This window comes from Arctopsyche grandis, chromosome 2 (genome assembly GCF_051622035.1).
Source record: "Arctopsyche grandis isolate Sample6627 chromosome 2, ASM5162203v2, whole genome shotgun sequence".
Lineage (NCBI taxonomy): Eukaryota > Metazoa > Arthropoda > Insecta > Trichoptera > Hydropsychidae > Arctopsyche > Arctopsyche grandis.
Genome location: NC_135356.1, coordinates 11,540,411 through 11,562,077, shown reverse-complemented (window position 1 = coordinate 11,562,077; position 21,667 = coordinate 11,540,411). Strand labels below are relative to the sequence as shown.

Sequence of the window (21,667 nt, the reverse complement as noted above, 5' to 3'; positions counted from 1 at the left end):
ATACATTTACAACTTGTGAATATAATTTAAATAAGAATGATTAGACATTTGACATAATCATTATTAATGAGTATGTCAAATATATCTAAATACAAGTTGTAAATGCGTTTGTAATTTTTTTTTTCTGCAGCGTCGCAGTTCCTATGCACGAGCCACGCCCACATATAAGCACATACACATATTTTATATGAAATATAAGCAGGTAAAAATGTAATTGTAACGTATTGGGGTCTCTTAACGTGTGTTGATCCATATCAAAGCATTATGTTGGGCGAATACAATATTTTAATGCATTTTAACAGAATTATGTAGAATTCAGTCACGGTCGCTTTCCGAACATGCTAGTGCCAAATCACGTTGACAGCGACGTGCGCGTGTGTGCGTGCTGCTGTCAGTTGGGCGGCCGCCGCCTTACCGAGGGGAGGGGTTGTGCTCTCATCGTCTACCAGACATCCCTTACATCCGGTGGCTGCGTTCGCGCAGACACTTCCGGTAGACGATGCCGCACAGAAAGAGCACATTATCAAACCGCCCCCATTGAACAGGTAAACGAACCACTTCTCCAGCGACCACCTGTAGCTGCGAACACATGCGCCATACACACCACATTGCTGCGAATCAATCACCACCACATTTCAACGGATCCCCATCGATCCATCATCACCACCAAGCTCGTACCATCAAACGAACCGTCTCTGTAATATCGCCCCCGTGCGCTTTTTCAGCTTGGCCCCAATTGTTGAACACCTGTTGCGCGCGCGCCCACAGCGTCTATTCAATCGACATATGTACGTTATCGTTTCGCCCCAATATTTGTATGTGTACAAGTTTCGTATCACGGCCCCGGCTAATGCCGACAATGAGGTAATAATTTATTCGATCGTTATCTAATCCACCATATATTATATATTATATACAGTCACCGTCGGGCCTCCTCTCGAGTGCGACTTTGCCGTGATTGTTTTGTATTAAAAGTATTGCTTTTTCGATCCTCTCCATTCACATGCCTTCATTTCTAATGCGACCGATCAAAACGGATTGTTTCCTCATTAAATATGTTGAAATTTCACTTGAAAGGAAAACAAATGCGACTATATATACACACCAATACCTCGATTTGCAGCATAAATTCGCTCGTACAAAGTTAACCATAAAGCGTAATACTAAATAATGATACATTTTCTCTCATACGAAATGTTAAGAACATTTGTTTTTTCGTTTTTACAGTTCTTCGTAGCGGTTTGAGGTAGAATTTTCATTCCTTGTTCAATATGCGAAAGCGCTTTTAACATACCTTTAAGAGTGACTTTCGTTCTAAATCATCAGAACTTTTTTTAATCAACAATAATAACAATATTACTCGATTTGAAGTTTTGCTTCCAAAAGAGTTAAATTTAAATTCATGTTAATTTATTGTATCCATTTGTATAGATAACATAATATATGTAGGTATAAAATATGAACAAATTTATTACAGAAACAGTTAGATAATAGCATGAGCCAAAAACACTTAGACGGTTTTTATTTTGAAAATATATACTTTAATTTAAAAATATATATTCGCTAGCCAAATAAAATTCGGCTACACATAATAAATGGCATGGCATAATCAGTCTATTAATATTTACTCAAAAATTAAAGCCTTCATTTAACAAAATCTTATCGTATTATTGTACATGATAACTTTCATTTTTGATAAATCGTCAAAATTGAATCTTTTATTTCAAAACAATTTTAGATACAAATCTTTTCAATGTCTCCATAACCTGGTTCTAAAAACCAACAATCAGTTTTGGCTCCTCGTCAATAGTTCGACTTATTTCTAATTGGATCAGATTCTCATTAGAAACGTTTTCTCTGTTCGAATCTAAACCAACAATCGAACAATTTTGCTTGAAGGCATAACGCCACTAACTAATTTCGACTTAAGAATACTAAGTTTGTCTATTAATTGTTCTTGCTGACCACATGACCCGTTCTCGAGTTCGAAGTCTACACTATTCATATTATGTATGTACATATATTAAAAAATCTGATACTTATTGTTTACACGGGCGAGGTTACATACCGAGTATACGTACATACTTGCACTAACAATTGCAAATACACAGCAGTTACATGAATAGCCTCTAGATATCGCAAACAGTTGAAGTAAAGTGACAGTACGCAACTAGTGATTAACGTTACATCGAAAAATAATAATATTATTAGACATATAATAATAATCTTATTAGACATACGTATATACATATATTATATGTCTATGAATTTTACATGTGTTCTGGTCGGTGGAGGCCAGTATTGCCTTGTTGCAGAGAGAATCTTGAATGGATCTTATTGGTATGTATTGTAAAATTATTTAGGAAATTTGTTTTCGATTTTGTTCGATGTAACATCGATCAATGGTTGCGTACTGTCACTTTACTAAAACTGTTCGCGACACCTAGAGGCCATTCGTGTAACTGCCGTCTAGTTTAGTCTAGTAATTGTTAGTGTACATAATTGTGTATAGCCGATGCTCAGATGCTTAATATTTCTTCAATTACTTGCCATGATTTTACAAATCCTTTGTTATGTGTATAATTATAACGAATATTATATGTAGATAAATTCCAGAAACACATATTACATACATACGTACATATGTCTATGATTTGAGATTTTTTATGCAAGACTGCATTCATTTACATATAATGTGATGAGATTTGGTTCATCAAATCAGTAAATCTTTTGTGATCCGAAATATAGGGTAGTGTGTACATATGTATGTATGTAGTTACGTTTCGCTATCTACATATACAATATTTGATAATCTAGATTGTTGTGGTCGACATTTCGATTAAAATCTCACCGTACACTATCGTCAAAAGTGACTTTTATTATTTATTCAATGCATATAAATTGAACTATTAATTGACCTTTATTGATCCATTCTAAATTGTATTCATGTTTGTATATTTACATATATACAATGTTTGGTCTACACGGAATATAATAACTCGCGTGTTGTTTCAGCTGATTGTTTCAATTGCAATGAGATGAAACGTTAATGTATAAACTATACAAATAAAAACTCTAAAAATCACCGACTTCAACTCTAAAACAAACCAAAATGAGCCACTCTTCCAGCGGTATATATTTAGAATTCCCTTATTTGTTCTCTAGACTGGCGATTCCTAGCCTTTTTGTAGTAAATTTCCAAAAATGTTTTTTTTTAATTTGATTTCTAATCACATATTTTAATGCGGTTTTTAAATAAAAAATGCCACAATGTGTTTTGCTAGTGATGACGTATGGATGTGAAACTTGGACATTGAACGGCAAGTTGCTATACAAAGTCCAATTGCACTCAAAGAAGTATGGAACGTTGTATGTTTGGCATAACGAAGAAAGACAGGAAGGGGAATACGTGGGTGAGAAGTACGACAAGGGTTGTGGATAGAGTGAAGAGATTAAAAAGGCAATGGGCGGGCCACGTGGCTAGAATAATGAACGAAAGGTGGACAAAAGAAGTGCTAGAATGGTACCCGAGGGAATGCAAAAGGGTAAAAGGAAGACCGCAGGGAAGATGGATAGACGAAATTAGGAAAATGTGTAGGGTGAGATGGACGAGAGTTGCGCAAAAGAGGCGAGTGGAAGCATGTTGGAGAGGCTTCATCCAGCAGTTGATGGTGAATGGCTGTAGACGACGATGATGATGATGATGATTTCATTCGACATAAACGAATAATATATATAGGAACGTTTGACAAAAGAGGCGAAGAAATCAATAATCGGTCAGAAATAATGAATACTCGAAACGGAATTAAAATAATTTTAAATATTTACATATGGAATTCAATACCCTCTATGAACCACATATATTTGCACGCGTTTCAAGCATTCCAATTTGAATACGTATTCAAACATATCTACGACTCATATTCAGAATATGTTCCTCTCCACAATTCCAATGTTGTGTTATTTTCTTTAAAAAAATAAATTTATCAAAATCAACACACTAAGATAAAACTTGAAAGTGTACGAATCTATGATGCTTTGGATTCCGTGCAATACTTGATATTTTAAATTAGAAAGTATTCCATGCAATACTTTCTAATTTAAAAAAAATTTACCTCTATTTAACATATTCCACATTTATCGGTTCGGTTAATATCTTTCCTTAAAAGTCTATGGGCTGGACTTCAAATGGCATGTAGAGAAAAACATATACAGGTGTAAATGAGAAACAAACACGTCAATACATATGTATGTGTGAAAGTGAACGTGCACTTCTATCAACTCTTACCTCTCAATAGTAACAAAGTTGATCGAAGGTCAAAATTAACTGAAAGCTGGGCAGTAAATTTATTTATTTGTCAAACTGGAAATGAAAAGATCCATACCAATTTGAGTGCATCTGTTTGTCTGTCTGTCACGTATGCATTCCTATACCATTAAACCGATTGCTATGAAACTTACATGAGTTATTGTGTGCATGTCCGCGATGCGTTTTTCCGACAAATTATCCTGCGTTTTTCCGAAAAATTATCATTACTGTAATTTATTTTGATTATTAAGTATGAATTTGAAACTGAAACATTTACTTATCGAAACACATCTAGAAACGGAAACGGGAATGGGAATTGCATGCATTAATGTGACATTGCAATGCGTACCAGGTGTTTTATAAATATGTATATATAAAGATTATGCAGCTTGCGTTACCAAATTCATTCATTCATTCTTATACTTTGCGTTCGACTGTTTGTGTATTCCGAGTGTTGAACTGCGAAATGCATAATATAATTTTTTTATTTTATGTTTTATGTTTTTACGATGTACCATCTAAATTGTAAAGTGGTGGTATTTTCGCAGTAAGAGATCAATATGGCAGCTGAACCGACAGCGGACGTTGCTAACGCAATGTGCGGCGGGTTGATACACGCTATGGAGCAGATCATCGCTCAACTAGAGAGAGGCACTCTGGTCACCAAGTTCTATCCTCGGAAACGACCCGAACGCAAAACCCTTTCGATCAGACGCGAGACTTACCAGCTCATGTGGTCCCGTAGCTTACAGCCGCAGCAGCACTCGTACGAGGGCTGCCTTGAGCTGCGCGAGATCAAGGAAATGCGCGTCGGCAAAGTCTCGAAAGACTTCGAAAGATGGCCAGACGACTTAAAAAAGGTCGAAAATATGAAATGTTTCGTAATATTCTACGGACCCGAGTTCAAACTGAGAACATTGTCCATTGCAGGTTTGTCGCTTTGCCGTTGAATCTTCACGTCTAAATATCTCTGATTGTATTAATGCATATTTCTTTTATTATTCTTTGACTTAATACGGCCTGCGCCAATAGGTTCTGACGATAATATAATGAAGATAATGTAACTCGACTGAACTCAACATGTAGAGTTGTCCATCACTTTTTTTAGCATAGCCTCTGATATTCATTGAATTTCCTCTTGGATGTTATCTTCCAAATTCTGGATGGTTTGAAGACACTGAATATGCTTTTTACTTCAACTAGCTTGATAAATTGAGAAAAGACGACTTTTCCAAAACATGAGAAATATTGCAGAAAAATTTCTCAGATGGAACTTTGTGCAATCTATCCAGCTATACTTCAACCTATTAGGACCATGCCATTCCATAGTTTTAGAATTACCATTCAAAAATTTTAAATGAGCTTAGAGGTTATGTTGAGAAAAATTATGGGTTAACCAGGGCTGTGGAGTTGCTTTAAAATTTACCCTCTCTGACTTTATCTTATGATTCGACTCTGACTCCGACTACAAATTTAACGATTTTAGTAAGATTGACTTTTCTTGCCAACGTATAAAATTGTTGGAAATAAAAGTAATAGCGATTTTCAAAATATAATAAAAAATTAAAGGTATAAAAAAAAATTACTATTTATTGAAATAGGTATAAATATAAAGTAAGTACATTCATAGTGTGCATATGTGTATGAATTTCATGGGTCTACCTCACAGGACCGAAAGTGAAACGCCCGAAAACGCAAATATGCAAAGGCAAAGATCGAAAATCGAAAGATCCTAAGTCGAAAGATAAAAAAAGGGTCTCTCCCCCCGTCGTACATCCTCACTTAATTTGCTCGAGCAGGATACAACAGAAACAAGAGGAACAGGCTTTTCCTCCCGAATCCTGCGCGCGCACATTAAACAAGGCTGTATGACAAGAAGAGAGATAATTTCACCGCATGCCACTCATATATATTATATACTAGCTGTATTACCCGGCTTCGCTCAGTATTTATAATATAAACCGCTTAAACATGACTAATCTAATAGTAAACATTTTATTAAAAAAAAAAAAATCCTTGTAGGGCTTCGCCCACGGCGCTCCCTGAGCCTTTGCCTTCTAGGGCGTCGCCCTCGGCGCCCCCCTGAGCCTTTGGCCTTTAAAAAATAAGTCGAATCGGTGCCTATGAATCGAAAAAAAAAAAATCGAATCATTGGTTCGTTGACGGCTGCGCCCCATAAACCGCTTAAACATGACTAATAACTTAATAGTAAACATTTTATTAAAAAAAAAAAAAATCAAAAAAAATTTTTTTTTTTCGCCTTCTAGGGCTTTGCCCTCGGCCCCCCCCCCCCCTGAGCCTTTTGCTCTCGGTGCCCCCTTGAGCCTTTGCCTTCTAGGGCTTCGCCCTCGGTGCCCCCTTAAGCCTTTGCCTTCTAGGGCTTCGCCCTCGGTGCCCCCCTAAGCCTTTGCCTTCTAGGGCTTCGCCCTCGGCGCCCCCATGAGCAATTGCCGTTAAGGGCTTCATCCCTCTGCGCCCCCATGAGCAATTGCCGTTTAGGGCTTCGCCCCTCTGCGCCCCCATGAGTAATTGCCGTTTAGGGCTTCGCCCCTCTGCGCCCCCCTTAGCTAATGCCTTTTAGGGCTTCGTCCCTTTGCGCCCCCATGAGCAATTGTCGTTTAGGGCTTCGCCCCTCTGCGCCCCCATGAGCAATTGCCGTTAAGGGCTTCGCTCCTCTGCGCCCCATGAGGCTGCTCCCAATAAGGCTGCGCCCCCGCTGAGACTTTGAATCCATTGAATCGAAAAAAAATCAAATCGGCGCCCATGAATCGAAAAAAAAATAAATCGAATCATTTGTTCGATGACGGATGCGCCCCCCTGGGCCGCCTTTGGGGCTGCGCCCCCTGTGGTGACCCTGGCGGGGCCCCATGAAACTACACCTCTTGCGCCCCCGCGGGGGTGAATCCATTGAATCGAAAAAAATCAAATCGGCGTCTATGAATCGAAAAAAAAATAAATCGAATCATGTGTTCGATGACGTCACCGATCTACGGACGATGAACCAAGGATACATACATACATGTATACAAAGTCTCTTTCCAAATTATACATTAGAAGATACAGATACATAGTACCGTTTACCGTGCACCCTTTTTTTCGATCTTTCGATTTTCGATCTTTGCCTCCCGATATTTTTTTCGTTTTTGGGCGTTTCACTTTCGGTCCCGTGAGGGAGACAGGAATTTCATACACAAAAAAATCAATTTAATAAAAAAAATGATCAAAATACGTGCAATTCAACGATTTTATTTATAACGTAATTTAAATTCATGATTTTTATAAAGAAATTATTACATTTCAATTTATTAATGGATTTTCTTCAATAAATTTGAAGGCTTTAAGCGAACACATACCATATTACTATTAATTAAAAAAAAATAATAAAAAGGAGTAGTATGTAGTCGGTTGCATTTTTACGACTTCTATGACTCCGCAACTCCAATTCCACAGCCTGGTTATAACCAACAATGTCTTATGATTTGCCTGACGTCTGATAGAACTCATTTGATTGACATTATCATTAAAAAATTACTTTGTGGCATAATGTTATTCGACGTAGTTGTCTTTTATTTTACTAATCTATATTTATATACCATTTCGTACGAATCTAAAGTTTTGAATACCAAATTGATTGATATATTAATGAGCTCAATACATTCTTGCATACATTGACGAACGCTATCTGTGATGCCGGATAGCGCACAGAACATTCAAAACCTATTGATGCACACTGTACATATATCTACGAAATAGAAGATGGCAAGTTTTTAATTATTTTTCAGCATTATCCGAACATGAATGCGAGATATGGATCAAAGGTTTGAAACATTTAGTTGAATGTGCAATTAATTCGTCTTATCCCCTTCAGATTGATAGATGGCTACGACGTGAATTTTACATTATGGAAAACGGCAGGGAGATGTAAGTTTGTATATGATGTTTACTTTTCCTTGATACGGATGAGATTTTTTTGTTTTAAATGTAATTTAATATATTGTGTATTGTTAATTTCAGGATCTCTTTAAAAGACCTTAAAAGCTTCTTGCCCAAAATTAACTGCAAGATATCTACAAACAAGCTCAGGGATATGTTTCAAGAAGTTGACACCCGTAAACGAGGTGAAATAGGATTCGACGACTTTGTTGCATTTTACCGTAAAGTAATTTTTGACGAAAATGTATGTATAATTATTTGTAAGTGGTCATCTAACCAAAAATGCATCGGTTTTGTTATTTTAATTTCCTTTTCTTTTTTTAGAATGTACATGACATTTTTGATAAACATATGCTGTATTCATCCAACAGTAAGATGGTTTCTTTTAAGGAGTTTAAAAATTTTCTATTACTGGAGCAAGGCGACCTCATGGGTAATAGTGACGCCGAGGTATCTTCTTATATAAGAGATTACTTATCAGATCCTCAACGTGATGTTCAAGAACCTTGTTTATCTCTTTCAGAGGTATTATACAGCTTTAGTTTTACTGTTTAATTATACCTATTAACACCATTTTTTAATTACAAAAATATTGTTTTATCAAATATTAAGAAAAATTGTGATTTTTAGTACTCAAAATTGTGTTCCTTTATTGCTTTATTCATTTCATTCGTCTTATTTCAAACGCGAAGAGTATATCACAAGCAGGATTTCTCTATAATCTTTATCATTTTGATTTGAACTTAAAGGAATTATTTTTATCCTCCTTTTCTTCATCTATAATTTTAGTTCAAAAATCTATAGCAAAAAGATTCTCAAATTGATGTGATGATATTTATTATATCTAATATATAATTTCGAAAGAGACTTTGTGTGTAACTATTGTTGATTTGTAGAAAAACAAATGAATATTCAAATAAATTAAATAAACCGTTTAATATTAGATTAGCCATGTTTAAGCGGTTTATATTACAAATACCGAGCAAGACGGGTAAAAACACTAGTATATTATAAACTAGTTGTTTTACCCGGCTTCACTTAGTATTTGTAATATAAACGGCGTAAATCTAATAGTAAATATTCATTTGTTTTTTTATTCAATTTATTTGAATCCAAAAATACTTACATACAAAGTCTCTTTCGAAATTATATATGTAATATATTAGATTAACTGATGTCGAAGAAATCGTACATTTGAAACTTTCTTTTGTAATCAAAAAAATTGTGATTTCATTCTATATATAATTTTTTTGTTTTTATTATATGTACTTTTGAAACTCATTGAATAAATTTTTCAGTTTATAGAATATCTATTTTCAAAACAAAATAGCGTTTGGGATGACAAGAATAACACCGTCACACAAGATATGACAAGACCACTCTCTCATTACTGGATTTCTTCTTCCCATAATACGTAATCATTTATTGAGACTTTCCTTCTATTAATTTTTTTTAATTACAACTAACAATAATTTAATTTTTAGATACCTAACTGGAGATCAATTTTCAAGTGAATCTTCAGTCGAAGCTTACGCTAGGTGCTTACGAGCGGGCTGTCGTTGCATTGAGTTAGATTGTTGGGACGGTCCCGACGGTACACCATTCATATACCATGGCCATACGTTGACTACGAAAATCAAATTAATGGACGTGTTGCGCGTCATAAAAGAACACGCTTTCGTAAAATCAGAATATCCTTTGATCCTCTCCATAGAAGACAATTGCTCCCTTCCACAGCAACGCAAAATGGCAATTCTGCTGCAAGAAGTGTTTGGAGACATGCTGCTGATGCAACCGTTCGAGAAGAACGAAAACTGCCTACCATCTCCCGCGCAATTGAAACGTAGAATAATATTGAAACATAAGAAGTTACCCGATGGTGCCGACGAGAGTTCTTTTGCATTGCGCGCTGAGGAAGGCCGCGACTTAGATCTGCGCACGTCTATCAAAAATGGCGTGCTATTCTTGGAAGATCCCGTCGACAAAGAATGGAATCCGCATCTGATCGTTCTCACCGAGAACAAATTATTCTACATCGACAATTACCGCCCACCGGGTGAAGGTGAAGTGGACAGCGATAGTGAAAGCGATAGAGAAAGACCCAACAACGATGTTCCACAAGACGAGCTGCACTTCGGAGAGTGCTGGTTCCATGGAAAACTCGCTGGCAATCGGAAAGAAGCGGAAAACTTATTGCACGCTCATTCTTATCTAGGTGATGGCACCTTCTTGGTCAGAGAAAGCGTAACGTTCGTTGGTGATTACTGCCTGTCATTCTGGCGCCAAGGTAAAGTCAACCATTGCCGCATTCGGTTGAAGCATGACAAAGGAGTCACTAAGTACTATCTTATCGATTCCGTATGCTTCGACAGCTTGTACAGTCTCATAACACATCATAGACAACATCCTGTGAGAAGTCAGGTACATATTACACACATACATACATATTACTACCCGCTTAGTTCGCAATAAGTTTTTATAACAGTCTTTCTTTTTCCAGGAATTTTTGATTACATTGCAGGAACCCGTACCACAACCTAACAAACACGAAGGCAAGGAATGGTACCATCCACACGCCACACGTATCATGGCCGAGGAAATGCTGCGACGCATGCCCTCTGACGGTGCTTTCCTAGTGCGACCCAGCGAAAAAGACAATGGCTCGTTTGCCATTTCGTTTCGGTAACTTAAGTGTTTTCATTTAAACTGCTAGTTTCTTTTAACCATATTATATTTTTATTAAATTTATGCAGCTTTCGAAAAATCATGATTGGTCTATTTTAATGAGTTTTTGTGTTTTTCAATTTAGAGCTGAAAAAACCATCAAACACTGCAGAATAAAATTAGAAGGTCGCTTGTATACGATCGGTACTGTGAAATTTGAAAGTCTCGTCGAGCTTGTCGCTTATTATGAAAAACATCCACTTTATAAAAAAATCAAACTTTGGTATCCGGTCAATGAAGATGTACTAAGAAGAAACGGCATGGTAAGTTTTAAATCATTCCTTTTATCATATAAAAACAGTTGGCTTGTTTGTTTGTTTGTCTGCTATGCAAATATGTACATTTATAATTTTCAAAACAAAAAACATTTAATTTAATATGTGTAGTTACAATACTCTAACTCAGACCGAAGACTACCAAATTTTCTGAAAATGCTTCATTTTTCCTCTTTTTTCGAGTTTTGACTTGACGCCTGAGTAACGCCAGGCATTCGACTATATTTAAATAATTTAATCAGTTTGATGTAATGTTTTTACAGCCAACTGATGATTCTTCTATTCACGGAACTCCTGGATACATGGATCCTACGTCTTTCTCGTCAAAGGTTTCTTTTATATACATACATGCATATATAACATACAATACAAAGTGCAGCAAGTCTCTTTACTTATATTTCCTATAAATTATGAACAAATTGTAATAAACAAAAAAATTAAGTTGAAAGCATTATCTTTCTTGCTGTTTTCTGTGATGTTTTCTGTTTTCTGGGTTGACACAATACGAGTAACATGAACGTCCAAGTGACTTGTAAACGTGGTTAACAATATCAAAATGACAGATCTGATACTTCAAGGTATAGGATAAATTCATCAAACTCTCTCTTGTTAAGCAAACAGGTGAATTTGTACCCGCATATGATGAATTGGATGTGTGTAATCATTGTCGTTGTGAGATTTAGCAGGACGATAAAGATGCATACAAAAAGCACACAAGATTAATATGCTGCTCCACAAACCGTATTGTCTCCGGTTCTGACCATTTTTCTTATATATGTACTTCGACGTTCTGCACTCCGCCGCCATTTTGTAACGCTACTTGTATGCGGTAAAAATCGGCAAAGTGTATTTTATAAAATTTCTCAACGATGTATCAATTTTTTTGATAAACCAAAATTATGAATTTTATGCATTCCTCAAATTTGTAAAATAAAAAATGACTTTTTTTTTTAATTAAGTATAGGGACTTTTGTTACATCTTTGTATGTATATTTATTTTTTAATGTCGTGTGTTTTATTATTTGCATGAATGTCACCAGTTTCGTTCATTAATTTTTCTACAGATTATGGTTAAGGCTCTCTACGACTATAAAGCCCGTCAAGATGATGAATTGTCATTCTGTAAACACGCCATCATTACTAATGTTAGCAAACCCGATGCTGGATGGTGGCGCGGTGATTATGGTGGCAAACGTCAGCAATGGTTTCCCGCTAATTACGTCCAAGAAGTGGATCACCCGAGCGCCGGTGAATTAAATGTATGATCAGCATGACTTTTTTTTAATTAAATATCAAATTTTTATACAATAATGATTCTTAACCCTTTGAATGCTAAACAACGATATATCGTTGTTTGTAAAAATGGCGAGAATTGCTAACAATGATCGTTGGCGAAGTCATAATTAGTGTTTCTTCTCGAGAAAAATATCAAATCGAGAATTCTCATTTCTCGAGAAATTTCTAGATGTCTCTAGAATTTTTATTATTAAACATTAAATTTGCACCAATATGTTTAAAAGCTTTGCATAAAGAGCTTTTTTTATGCCGCTGCATAAGAAATGGTGGGTTTGTAGTATTTGATTGCAAAATTTGTTGAAAATTATCTAGCATTCGCATCTTTGCTTAGGTAATAAAATAACCAGTAAGTTTAAACGAAAGTTTGTGCCAGATGTTTGAAAATATGCATACTTTTTTGTTAGGTCGAAAATATTCGGATGGCAAAAATTTTTAATAATATTCTATCCGACTTTATCTTCCTTTTGGTAATCTAAGAAGAAAACACTTTGCGAGAGAATCGGCAAAATACAAAATTATTTAGCGCTAATTTCGTTTTTAAAAGCTTTTTTTTTTCAATAATCCAAAAAGGCTTATTGTTTATGGTGTTCATGTAAGCAGCAACAGCTGTCGCTACTTAAGCATTAAAAATTGTCTTCATCGAGAAATCAGAATGCCTAGTCATAATGGTTGTATTTGAATACTTTTTTGTGAGCCAGTGCATACGTCAATTTTTAATATGTATGCAAGTAGAGCACTTATTAACCCTTTGTGTGCTGACGCCTTTTCTGTTAAAAACCCACCACGCTGAAAATTTCGGCAACATTTCTAACTAGAATTATTTAGAAATCCAATAGAAAGCAGGTATAAAAATTGTAGCTAATCCAAACAAACCATAGATCACGAGCTTAGATTGCTGAGGATTTCGAGTTTTGTAAAGGTGTGTTTGTCTTGCAACAATATAAAATAAACAAAGGAAGTCTATTAATGAATGTATTTTTCCAAAACTAGTTCCATCTTCTTCATTGTTGTTAAAATGTGTAATGCTCACAATCTAAATGCCAAGCCACAATCTTAAATACTCAGCAGTTAGGGATTTCTATCGGGAAATTCTGCTATGGTTATAAATTCAGAAATTCCTGTGTAAACCATTCTTTATAAACATTGACACGGATTACACGACCTATTTTTAATGCATTTTTTTTTTTCAATGCTACCTGGAAAGGTTTAGCGGGTAGTAATCTTGTTTATTTTTTACATAAAACAGAACGCCGATCGGCGTATTTCAGGCTGATGAACTTGTTGGCAAAACGCCGATCGGCGTTGGTCAGCATTCAAAGGGTTAATATATATCACGAAAGACATATGTACATTTAAATATGATTAATGCAATTGTTTATTCTATTTTATTTCCATAGGGGGCTGAAAGAGAAAATGTGGCTCTGGGTATCAATCAAAAGGGAAGTATCGACGTTGTCGGTGCAATGGTAGATCTGGTGGTGTCAAACGACGCAGGAAGTACTGCTCAATGGGTGGTGAGAGTCCAGAGTCCTCTGATGTGTACCCCGTTCGACATGGCCGCACCCTCACGGGAAGTCGCCTACGAGTGGCACACTGCCATCAAAGATGCCGCTCAGACGGCGAGCGCTCGTTCCTTACAACACCGCGAAATGGAGCGTGCCTGGAGAATCGCCAAAACCATGTCCGACCTGATCATATACTGCAGATCGGTCGCGTTCAACTTAGAGCGCCTGAAAACCAAGGGATTCACGTTCAGCGAGATGTCATCATTCCCCGAAACGAAAGCAGAGAAGCTCATATGCCAACAGGAGAACAGCTTCTTCCTCAAATACCACAGACATCAATTCAGCCGGGTGTATCCGAAGGGTCAACGGATTGACTCCTCTAATTATCATCCGATACCAATGTGGAACTGCGGCTCGCAGATGGTCGCGCTAAACTACCAAACACCCGATAAGCCGATGCAAATCAACATGGCCAAGTTCAAGGAGAACGGTGGCTGCGGCTATGTGCTCCGTCCGGACTTCATGTTCCTGGATAGTTTTAGTCCGTACGACAAGAACACGCTCGGCGACGAATACTATCCTTGGACTGTACACGTGAGGATCATCAGCGCTCGTCACCTCAGCAAATCTGGCAGAGGCACCGCTAGTCCTTTCGTTGAAGTGGAAGTCTTGGGTGCCGACTACGATACTGGTGTAAAACTAGTCACCAAGACAATATGTTAGTATGAACTCTTCTATTGAGGATCTTGGTGTAATTCTTAATAATAAGCTCGATTACTTTGAACATATTTCCTTCATTACTAATAAAGCATATAAATCTCTCGGATTCCTACTCCGCTCAACTAAACCCTTTAATGATCCTCATGTACTTAAATTACTTTATTTTTCCCTTGTAAGATGTCACCTTGAATTTGCCTCAATTATCTGGTCACCTTTTTATATATCTCATATTAATTGTGTTGAAAAAGTCCAACTAAAATGTATCAAATCCTTACGCTACCTTTTTCCTATCTACCCCCACACTACTGTTCCCGATATTTTAAAACTCCTATCCTTTAACAATCTTTCTGGCAGGCGACGACTCACTGATGCTACATTATTTTTTAAGCTCGTAAATGGTTTCCTTGATTGTGCCGATTTACTGAGTAAGGTTGGTTTCAGAATCCCAGTTAGGTATTCTAGACGCGTTGCACTCTTTTCACTTAATCCTTTCAAAACCAATTCCCTAAAATATTCCTATCTACAGCGTGTTTATCGTGTTTTTAACGGGGAGCTGAATGACGTTGATCTATTCGGTATTTCCTTGCATCAATTCAGGATTGCCATCAGCAGAGTCTTGATTGATTGATCCATTTTCTATTTCTATGATATAGGTATAATCTTTATCCAATATTATATCACTTCATGTTTAGTTATTTACTGTTCTATTTAGTCATGGTTTAGTTTTTATTCTTTTCTTTTTCTTTTTTTTGTCTCTGTGTACCATTTTATGTTATTTGTAAAAATCTATAATTGGGCTCAGATGTTATTTTATTTTATTACATTTATTATTTATTTTTATTTTCTACATCTGATGTCTGTTGATTTTTCAATAAATAAATAAAACAAATGAATAATACACGCATGTAAATTATAGTCCAAAGTTAATTAATGCATTTTAAATTTTTAATTTCAGCTGACAATGGTTTCAATCCAATTTGGAACGACATTTGCGAATTTGAAGTCTCGAATCCGGACTTCGCACTCTTGAGATTCGTGGTCGAAGATGAAGATATGTTTGGCGAACCAAACTTCATAGGTCAGGCCACGTTCCCTATCAACTGCTTGAGAACAGGATATAGAAGTGTCCCGTTGAGCAACGGCTTTACCGAAGAGCTGGAATTGTCTTCTTTGCTCGTTTTCATCTCGATCACTAAAAACACCGCTTGACATACAGACAATGCGAGCGACGAGGATGCTGATGCATCTTTGTCAATCCTCGCAAATTTAAATATTGACACTTTGATCACCTCACTTAATATTGCATGTAGGCCTTTTTGCGAGTATTTCTGATCGTTCATATTTTTGGCTAGATCAATTATTGTACGCGGTTCAATAACTATAGCGGACAAGTTGATCAAGCTGTATTTTCTTATTTTGTCTAAATGCACACGAAAAAATTAACTTGAAATTTACAACGGAACGATTGAAAATAAGATCACTCATTTTGGTGAGGAGTTGGTTCTTATTTAGCTTTTTAGCTTGTCTTTATTCTATATTTATATTACATGTCTGAGCTAAGCGCGTCGACATACTTCTATGGTGGGCGAACGTAAGTTAGATTTAGGTCAAAACAGGACTGGCTACAAAACCTCGATGTAAATTAATTTTCTAAATATCACAAATCAATTCCGTATATCAAATACGAAAGTTGGTTTTACAAAACAAGTCATTATTTTTTACGTTGCTCAATTTACCAATTTAAGTGTGATTAATTTAATTCTTTAATGTTTAAAATAATTCATTATTTATGACTGCATTAGAAAGTGATTATTAGGAACATCAAAAAAGTGCTACTTTTTTGAGAATTTGAAATTATTAGTGTAAGGCTTATTTTATTGTTTGCTTTCCTACTTTTGACTTGTACTCTTTGGGACCGCCCTCCATAGATATAATACATCACCGATGTGAGATTTTTTTATTTTATTTGTGTTCACGATGAATATAGTATGTATGTGTATGATAAAAAATGGCATTTCGATGCCTTAAATTAGTTGACTTCTAATATATAATCGCAAAGAAAGCGATTTTTCAACCTGATTTTATTATAATTTTAATGAATTTTTACAAACTTTTTTTTATTATAATAATAATATTAACATTAAGTATTCTCTCATATACATTATACATATATTAAGCATTAATTGCATTTAACTAAAATTGATGTGCTTCAATTAGTTACGGTATTTACATATATTATGAATAAATACAAAATTGTGAACATTTTCATATTTATTTATCATTCATATGAACAAATGGTTTGACTTTTCATATGAATGATACTACTTATTGTGTATTCTTAATGTTAACGTTTTTATAATAGTTAGTTTAAAAACTGAGTATGTTTACTTGTTACGCTTTTTGTTATGTATTTTATTTTCATAAGCAGTTTGCACCGCATAATTTACTACAAAAGTTTTATACGCAGCTACTTAAAAGCCGTTGTTGTTTATTTGAAGTATTAAACTTAGTATTTGGTGTGTAATAAAACAAAATCCATAAACCTGAAACTAATATAATAATAGTAATATAGCTTAATAATAGTACCATACCTTAACTTACTTACACTGAATGTTATTAATCGTTTATATGTTGCATAGTTTAAGGTTGAGACAAAACCCGCTTCTTCTATATTTATTTAGAAGTAGAAATGTTATGATTACCCTTTAAAATAAAAAAATGAACCGTTTCTTAAAGTCATACATAGTTAAGTTAGTTTAAAAAAAATGTGAGATTTTACAATATTTTTCACATCTAGTTTATAAGCAGTAAAATTTAGCATTTCATTTTCTCATAAACAAACATATTCATGACCTGAATAATGTCCAATCTCAATGCATTCATTGCTGTGATAGTTGTATCATTTTTAAATATCGGGAATTTTTGTTCTCACCTCATGTTTTTCATTTTGATTTTTCGAAAGACTTAATGTGATAAACATAGATTGAATGTTAGTAATAGAAACGCATAATGATGAAATATTTAACCAGATTATTTACATATACAATCTTAAAATATTATAATAGTCGTTATATATTATAAAAATATATATCTTTATATATATAATTATACACACAAATGTATATACATTATAGGCCATCAAACTTATATAATGGTAATCGTTTGTCCATATTTTTACATTGTAATGTGTAAACTACCGATTATCCGGATGTAATTTGGCTGTTATTATTTTTGAGTTGCGGAACGTTGATGCTGCATTTTATTGGGCACTCAATTAACCTTTTGAAACACAATTGCATATGTTATCCAATTGTTTGTGTATTACCATATTTAAAAAACACTGATTTAAAAACTCATGAGTAGTCTTTTCACCTCTTGAAGGCGTATTTTAAAAATTATATTGGGCACTATCAAATGTATAGATAAAAAATGACGACTTAAACGAAAACCATGTGAAATGCATAAGAGGTATGTAAAAATCAATATGTGTACATTAGAATTGTACTAGTGACCAGTAATCGTAAATATCTTATACATTTATGGAGACTTTCAAGGGAATAAAATACGCGCTTTTATTAGTGCGAATGAGGGAGGGATATTGAGTTTTATATTGTATCATTATTTTTATCCCCCTATTTGAAACCTTTTGACATTTTTATGGGTTTTAAAAGTATTCCGCAGATGTGGATTCAAAATAGCATATCTAAACTTAAAAAATTGTTTTTGACAGAGTGAATTTACGAGGTTTACGAAGTTAGAGTAACAGAGCTTACAAATTCCCTTTACGTTCATTGTATTATAATGTACAAAAATTTACTGTAGATTCGTTAATGAATTATTTGTCTCCAATGTATCATAGATAATCGGAAGTTTACTTTCAGCTAATTATCAGCTTATTAAATCTAGCAATAAGACAACATGTTGAGACAGTCGGCGTTTGATGTTCGCTTAAATGTGAAGTGATTAAAAAGAGTGAACATCGATGAGCTTTCTTTACCGTCGGACGAATGGTAGGCTGGTTATATACATTTGTATAATCTCGCTTTTAAATAACGTTAATGTGCATCTATTTTAATCAATTGCTCTTTACATATATACTGCTCTTTGTTACGTAAATATATTTATGTGTGTTACCGTTAAATATATAGATAAGTGTTGTTTCACAGAACACGTTAAACATATTATAACTAAATGACTAATCTAATAATCGATTCCGTAGTTTATCTGTAACTATTTGTATTGTGTATTTGTATTACGATACTGATTTATTCATCAATATCTGGTCATAGTTTATCCATAATGTACGTAATTTGATGGAAAAAAAAATTTTTTGTAGGGTTGCTGCATATCTTCGAAAAAAACATTTTTTGAAGGTGCACAAGTTTTGGGATACCATTTACTTTAAATAAATTAGTATTCAAAAAGCACTAGCTTTATCTGTGCAGTATCTGACAAATTAAGTTACCCTACATATTTTCTATAACATGAATATACTATTTATATATATATATATATATATATATATATATATATATATATATATATATATAATAATTTATGTAATTATCTTAATGTCGTAAGTAAAATGAAATTATTTTCAATGTTTAAATGTCGTAAATGTATCTTCTATTGTAATCGATAGTCTTAAAATTGTCATAAAAATCTTTGACTAGATAAATTTATAATATATAAATTCAATTTAAAATTGTTATTAAAAATGTAAACTTTTTTTTTAGAACGTGTCCACATGTGAATGTATTGGGTCGACGAAAAAAGTTGTGTGGTTTTGCATAATCTTTATTTTTCAAACATCCTTCGTTGTTGACTACGGAAACTATTCCGCAAACTTTCAAACTCTTTGTGTTTCTGATAATAATTAAACATCGGCCACTTCGAACACGTATAAATGTTTGGCTGGCTTTTATATGTGAATTTGAAGAAGCGCTGGCAAAAACAAAACCACACGGCTGTTTTGATTACATCATTTGAACGATGTTGATTGATAAGTTTGGTACTGACATATTATATGTCAATAGTAAGGTGGCCTTACAATATTTTTCTATACCTCTACACGTATTATATGCATACACACATACATATATGTATGTATGCAAACAAATATAGTACCAACTTTTTAAAACGCACAAAAGGAACAATATGGGTATTGTATTGAAATTTAAATATAATAATTAAATTAACCTGATAATGATATGGTAGTTTTTGATGCACAAATTGCACACTGAAATTAATTCCAATGATTATTTATTTTAATTTTTAGTTTGAAAACAATATGTACAACTGTTTTTGGTTGTCTGTATATGTATGTACATATATAAGTTGCTGGCAATGTGTCTAATGTGGGAATTCCACTTTATTAGTGTAAATGTATAAATATGTAATCTCCTTGTTATATCAAATCTTTCAAATCTAAATATTAATTGTTTGTTCTTTAATTGATTCAATGCTGCCGTAGACATGGATACATGCCAACACACTGGATAACATATTTATTTATTTTTTATAATCGCATTTTTTTTCAGCTTACCTTTGGTAAGCACGCCCATCTATTGATGAGCACTGAATTCTTTTTTTTTTTAATTACAATCAATATACAAAATTTTGCATATGATTGTTCAGAACTGCAGTTGCCAACAATACGGCATCAAAGACCACTAAAATTCTTAATTTCAAATCCTGCAGATCAATTATAAGGGTTTTTGAAAATTATATATATATATAAATTTGTAAAATAATGATCAAAAATCTTCCATTTTATTTAATAATTCTTGAATCTTGAAATTTCATTGCATATTTGTTGGTGCGTTTACTTTCTCGTTGCCATTAGAAAAATGTTATCTACGTATATATAACGTGAATTTTATAGTTAAAACTCTTAAATCAAAAGTAATCCATAAAATGAAATGTTGATTATATCAGATTTAAATTTTCTTATATAACCCTAATAGATATTTAAATAACGCGATCGTTGACTTTCAATAATCCTGGAACTACACAATATGAACGCTCCGAATTAATAACTATTATTAATGCATAATTAATTATAGAAAATATTGTAAATGCTTATTTAATCATTACATACAAAATATTCAAAAGTCGGCTAAATCAAAAAAGAGAACTTTTTAAGCATATTTGACAAAGGAGAAAAAAAGGAGGTGTTTTTGAAAAGAGACCTGTTGGAAACCTTACAGTATACATACGTATGTATTATCATTAGTTTTCTTTCCATATTATACATAAAAAATTTAAAGTATTTTTAATAATAATAGATCTGCACTGTGAGATATTTTCAATATCATATATAAGCTAATTGTTGTAGTTTTTATCGAACAATTATACTTGAATGTATACTGGAATACGCACTCTTGCACGGCTGGAATTGAAAACTAGATAAATATAACAAGAATTGAGATTGTATGTAAATCTGTCAATTTTAGTATTAAAAATTGTGACTGTTTCTAGAAATTCATACATAGCATTAAAAAGATTGTCTCTCAACATCTTCAGATTGGGAAGAAATTTGTCATCTCAAAATTATAGTTCAACTATTTTAGTTTGTAGCTTCTGCATGTATGTATGTACATATATGTGTATTTAATCGATGTATGCTTCCTGGATTTGCTGATGGATTTCCACCATATCAATTATACACATTGTCAGTGACGTTTCACTATGTATACACTGCTCTGGATGTAGTGAGTTTTTGTTAATGTTTGATTACCTATTTACAATTATATATTTGTTGTACCTACATATATAATACTGATCTTTAATCTTGGAATGACATGATTTTCAATGGAATTCATCTTTTAAATTTAATAATACGCCCATAAAATATAATTATTGAAATTTTTTTTATTTTGTTTGAGTTTATCGAATTATATAGT

At 33.9% G+C, this 21,667-nt stretch overlaps 1 protein-coding gene across 1 annotated transcript; it reads left to right on the top strand.

Moving 5' to 3' along the window:
• The first annotated feature begins 343 nt into the window (after positions 1–343).
• sl (small wing phospholipase C gamma 1) lies at positions 344–16,197 on the top strand. Its single transcript, XM_077445266.1, has 13 exons — positions 344–545; positions 4,858–5,239; positions 8,092–8,230; positions 8,324–8,486; positions 8,567–8,767; positions 9,541–9,656; positions 9,727–10,663; positions 10,743–10,924; positions 11,052–11,229; positions 11,505–11,570; positions 12,306–12,500; positions 13,935–14,760; positions 15,718–16,197. The coding sequence occupies exons 2-13, from the start codon at positions 4,870–4,872 to the stop codon at positions 15,969–15,971; spliced, it is 3,627 nt and encodes a 1,208-aa protein (XP_077301392.1). The 5' UTR covers positions 344–545; positions 4,858–4,869; the 3' UTR covers positions 15,972–16,197.
• The last annotated feature ends 5,470 nt before the right edge of the window (positions 16,198–21,667 follow it).

Bases quoted from the DNA above. Each gene is read 5' to 3' on its own strand.
- sl (XM_077445266.1), top strand. From the start codon at position 4,870: ATGGCAGCTGAACCGACAGCGGACGTTGCTAACGCAATGTGCGGCGGG. The intron at 10,664-10,742 runs GTACATATTACA...TTCTTTTTCCAG, and splicing joins AACATCCTGTGAGAAGTCAG to GAATTTTTGATTACATTGCA. The intron at 14,761-15,717 runs GTTAGTATGAAC...TTTTAATTTCAG, and splicing joins ACTAGTCACCAAGACAATAT to CTGACAATGGTTTCAATCCA.